This window comes from Solanum tuberosum, unplaced genomic scaffold (assembly GCF_000226075.1).
Source record: "Solanum tuberosum cultivar DM 1-3 516 R44 unplaced genomic scaffold, SolTub_3.0 scf00111, whole genome shotgun sequence".
Classification (NCBI taxonomy): domain Eukaryota; kingdom Viridiplantae; phylum Streptophyta; class Magnoliopsida; order Solanales; family Solanaceae; genus Solanum; species Solanum tuberosum.
Window position 1 is genome coordinate 271586 of NW_006239034.1, and position 5448 is coordinate 277033.

General features: G+C 35.3%; 1 protein-coding gene across 1 annotated transcript; it reads left to right on the top strand.

Annotated features, from left to right (window-relative positions):
* Positions 1-280: 280 nt before the first annotated feature.
* On the top strand, positions 281-3538 carry LOC102601945 (WEB family protein At2g38370). Its single transcript, XM_006349507.2, has 2 exons — positions 281-656; positions 1735-3538. Exons 1-2 carry the CDS (start codon positions 303-305, stop codon positions 3268-3270), a joined length of 1890 nt encoding a protein of 629 aa, XP_006349569.2. The 5' UTR covers positions 281-302; the 3' UTR covers positions 3271-3538.
* The last annotated feature ends 1910 nt before the right edge of the window (positions 3539-5448 follow it).

Below are 5448 nucleotides of genomic sequence, written 5' to 3' on the forward strand. Positions count from 1 at the left end.
AATTTATAATACTTTATTACTTTTTATATAATTTTTAAATATTTAAATTTTTATATTAAAATATTAAATTAATGTAAGCTAAATTTAGTTTAACAAATTAATCAAATTGACTTTAAAAATATAACATAACAACTAAAAAGAAAAAAAAAAAAGTATAATCGAGGAGTACAAGAAAACTTTATGTTAGGATTACGAGTAAAAATAAACATATAAAAGTAGAAAGGGTAAAAGTTGAAATTGGTTCCCTCTCAAGTAAAGAAAAAGGGTAAGAATGAGGGAATGTATACGTTGGTTGTCGTTATATGATCCAACATTGTTCAACGTTACACTGCTCCACTCCTCAGTTTTCAGTACACTCTTTTTTTGATATCTTCACCCACTTCCTCTTTTTTTTTTCCTATCCATTGTTCTACTCTCTTTCTCTCTCCTCATACCCTTTGTTTTCTTCCTTGTTTTTTCCTTTGTGTCTTTTCTCTATAATGGATGCTTCTGAAATGGACTCTGTCATTTTGGTGGAGAAGAAGGAAAATGCTTGTGTTAAGGCGGAGATTGATACTTCTGCTCCGTTTGAGTCCGTTAAGGAAGCTGCAACTCGATTTGGTGGAATTGGGTTTTGGAAACCCACTCTTCATAAGTCTTTTGGGGATTCTTCTCAGGTTTGAGTTTTTTTTTGGATGGACTTTGCCTAAATTTGTGGTTATTTTGCCTTAGAAATTACAAAATTTTGTATGTACTTAAAATAGAAAATGTAGATTATTTATGGTGAAATTTGCCCAATTATTTTTGCATGTTTCCTTGAGCCAAGGGTCTATCGAAAACGATTAACTACCCTTGAGGTAGGGCTAAGAGGTAAGGTTTGTATACACGCTCCGTAGAACCCACTTTGTTGGGCTTTCATGGGGTATGTTGTTGTTGTTGTATGTTTCATGAATCTTTTATGTGGTTTTACAGAGACAGGTACAGCTGTGCCTAGTACTTTTTGGCCCTAGTAGATACAAACTTTTTATTGTGGGAGTGAATACAAGGATATACTAATCATATTAAGGGCACCTCAATTCGTTATTACATTGTTAATTGTGTAAAAGCAAGCACATTGAGGCTCATCGTGTTACACTAGTTTGCATCTCCGTTGTAGACACTGGCGGAGTGACATGTATTTGAGGGGTGTCAACGGACACTCCTTCTTTGGAAAATTATAATGTGTAGCTAGGTAAAAACATTTTCTTATGTATATATATTACATATTGACACATCTTGGCTTCTTCGTGAATTTACTTCATTTTATTTTGATTGAAGATTTTGGTTGCTTTTTATTTGCAAATGCCAATGAAGGAGTAGTTTTGCTGTCAAGGTCTACCTTTTAAAGCACATTGTTTACTAGTAGTTTTCTGATTAAAATGCGACAAAGTTTGCATAAGACCATGTTTCCAGTTCCGTCGTTTAGGTTTGGGATGATTCAGAAGAATGTCTTTAGATGATGCCACTTTGATTGAAAACTGAGCATCTACTTGTTGAAGTATCACAATTGCATAATTGTGCTGCTATTTCTTTACCAATCCTCCAAATGTCAAACATGTTAGTCCTATCTGTATTCTTCATGATGGTCTTTATTCGTAGACAATTGAATGAACCTTTCTAGTTCCTGAATTCCCGATCAAAATCCTGATGTGGTGTCCCTAACTTGCTTGTTTTGTGCCTCGTGTTCAGTTATATATTTTACTCCCTTGGATGTAGGTTGCTGAAGAGAAGTTTGACATTGCAAAAGTGGAAGAACAGGCTGTGCAGTTGGAGAAAGATCTCATTGTGAAAGAGAGGGAAACACTTGAGGTCTTAAAAGAACTGGAAAGCACTAAAGTTCTGATAGAAGAGCTGAAATCAAAGTTGCAGAAGGAGGCATATGAGGTCAATGCTACACTAGGTGTTGATGCCGAAGTTAAGGATGCACATCTTGCTGATGAATCAGCAGATAAGGAAAACAGTGAAAAAGTCGTAAGCAATAATCAGGACACAACCGGTGGTTTGGATCAATGTCCCTCTTCAGCTCCAGGTTTAATTTTATTGGAATTAAAACAGGCTAAACTAAACTTGACCAGGACGACTAGTGATCTTGCTGATATTCGAACCACTGTTGAATCATATAATAAGAAAATTGAAAAGGAAAGAATCTTGCTTGAGAAAACCCGCCAAAGATTATCTTCAAGTTCCTCAAAGATTTCATCTCTTGAAGAAGAGTTAAATAAAACAAAAGAAAAACTAGAGCTGGTAAAACATGCTGAAGGTGGTGGTCCTTGTGATCCTGTCGATTTGACGAGGGAGCTCCAGAGACTGACTGCTGAGACTGAGCAGTTTAAGAAAGTAGGAGAAGCTGCAAAATCAGAAGTATTGAGGGCTATGTCTGAGATCGAACATACAAAGACAAGGATCAAAACAGCAGAGATCAGGTTGGTTGCAGCCAAGAAGATGAAAGCAGCAGCTAGAGCTGCTGAAGCTGTTGCTCTTGCTGAAATCAAGGCCTTATCAAGCAGCGAGAACTCGTTTGCAACTTTACGACGAAGGCCTGAGGAAGGGGTAACTCTTACCTTTGAGGAGTATTCATCTCTATTGTCCAAAGCTCAAGATGCACAGGAAGCTAGCAAGCAAAGAGAAGTAGATGCAATGATGCTAGTGGATGAAGCTGATGTGTCAAAAACAGAAATCTTGAAGAAGGTAGAAGAAGCTACAGAAGAAGTTAAAGTTAGTAAGAAGGCATTAGAAGAAGCACTGAGCAGAGTGGAGGCTGCAAATGAAGGAAAATTAGTAGTAGAGGAAGCTTTGCGCAAATGGAGGTCTGAAAATGGACAAAGAAGACGTTCTGTGCAGAATTCATCCAAGTTTAAAAATCCATCCTCATCTCAGCATAGGAAAGACTCTGTCCTGGTTGATGTCAATGGCCTGACTCTTGTCAATGATGAGTTAAAACCAGTTCTAAAGACAACTCTATCAATAGGGCAAATATTGAACAAGAAGTTGCTTTTGACAGAAGAGTTTGAGAATGGATTTCGGGCGGGAAAAAAAGCTGGAAAGCGTACAGTATCGCTGGCCCAAATGCTCGGGAAACCCACTGGTGAGTTGCAATCAAGTCGGAAGGATGAGAAAGAGAATGGACTTGAGCATCATCTCCCTACAAAAAGGAAGAAGTTTGGTTTTGCTAAGATCTCTCATCTTGTGACTCAACATTCTAAGAAAAAGAAGCAGCACACTGCAAGTTTGAGGTGTAGATCAGCTGAGTAAATTATTTCCAACGCGGTTTAAACTATGTGAATAACTTAGGCAAGGACTACTATCTTGGGGTTTATCTAATCTTGTTTGCTTTGACTAATGTATGATTCAGTTGATTGTGTAGTAGATCAGCTTATTGAATTATTACCAACTTGATTTTTACCCTGTTACTGATTAGGTCAAGGAACTTTCTTATGAATTATTTAAACTTGATTGTGTGTTAGGTTGATTTGCAACCTATGTTTGCTTATGATATGATTCAGTTGATTTTATCCCATAACTCTATTTACCTTTTTACTAGAATCAATCTGCTATCATTTCACAAGGAACAATGAGACTTAACTTTTTCTTTTGGTTTCCCACCCGGAGTTCGGTACCCACATTGGTGCCCAACTAAATCTGAATTCACGCCGGAAAGTCCCACATTGGGAGTAAAGCGCTCCCTAACAAAGGCGATTCCGTATCCAAGGGGAATCGAACCCGAGTGCTCTTGATTAAGGATGAATGAGTACTTACCACTCCACCACAACCCGAGACTAGACTTATTCTGTGTTAAACTTGATTCACCTCACCTACCCCTGTGCTGCTTCCTAGCATCAAAATCATATTTATTTCCATGTTCTTCACAAGGCAGTTATGAGCGGTTTATATCAGCCTCATGGTCCCTTGTATAATGACCCATGTCAGCTCTAACTTTATCATAAATAAGATTTGGATATTTTTATAATTAAAACTGATTTTTAAATAAATCGAAAAAATAATTGAAAAAAGTAAAAAATTCTCGTGGTTAAATGCCTCGCAAAACCTAGCAATAAATACAAAAATAAATAAATTCATAAAAGTTCATAAACTCATTAGAGAAGCAAACACTGAAAGAAAAAAATCACCTCAACTTAATGGTGGTGATAAATGTGTTATTGCGGAACACTACTCAACTCTGCAGAAGAAGCCCAACAGCACGCCCAGAACACTTGCCACGCCAACTTCTATGAGTTCAATAGAGCCATTCGCTTTCTCGTTTTCTCCGTTTACATCCAAAAAATTCATTGTGAAAGCCAGGTTAAAATCATCATCTACAAATTGTAATTGAGAATTTTGTATGTGTTTTGCACATGTATTTCACGTCATTCAAAAAAACTATATATATGAAAATAAAATCATTAAAAAGTAGCAATTAAAATAAATTTTATAACCATATAAATGATATAGATACATATTGTATATCAAATATGTATGGTATTTAAGGCGAGAAAATGTCATAAATGATCCATGAACTTGGAGTAGTTCTAAATCAAAATTGTCCTTTAACTATACATTTATCGGATTTAATCCTTTAACTATTCAAAACGTTATCAAGTTTGGTCTTTTAACTATTCACTGGTCGGGTTTAGTCCTTTAAGTTTCAAAAACTTATCAGATTTGGTCTCTGTCTATTTAAAAAAATAATACAAATAGCTTAAGTTTATATTAATGAAACTCATGTCTTCGTGAAATTGAATGTCTAGCCCATTTTTATACTTGTTTCTCTCTCCCCCACTACTTTTTCTTCAAATTACTCTTATGAAAAGAACCTAGCGTCAACGATTCAAAATAAAATTATCAAGGAAAGAAGATATAGGTCCTGATCATTTTTCAATGGAGGATAAAATGAAACCTATTATTATTGCTAATGAGTTGAATATGATATGCTCCCTTGTCTAGCGGTTAACTGTCCATAATCAATGTGAACTTTTAAAATTTATTTTTCATACAAAAAATAAGATTTGATCTTATTACTCAAATTTCTCTACGTAAAATAAAATAAATGGAACAATAAAATTGGTCTATTTCAAAATTAATTTTTTTTAAAAAAAGTTGCAAATCTACCATTTTATAAATTTCAATTTTTAAAAAATTATAAACAAATTCTCTTCAACAAAATCATTGGAGTACAAAATTTGGAATAAAAATAGGTGAGTAAAGAACTTTATGAGGACCTTCGTAATGAGTTGGGGAAGCATTACGTACATTCCCACCTTTTTTCCAGGCATATTTTTGCATTTACCAGCCAACTTTTAGGAATTACCAGACTTTTTCGGTTTTCGTGTGTAGTAGTCCATGGATTTGGTGGCGCCTTGGAGCACCCAATTTTTTTTTAAAAAAAACTTTATGAGGACCTCCGTAATGAGTTGGGGAAGTATTATGTACAGT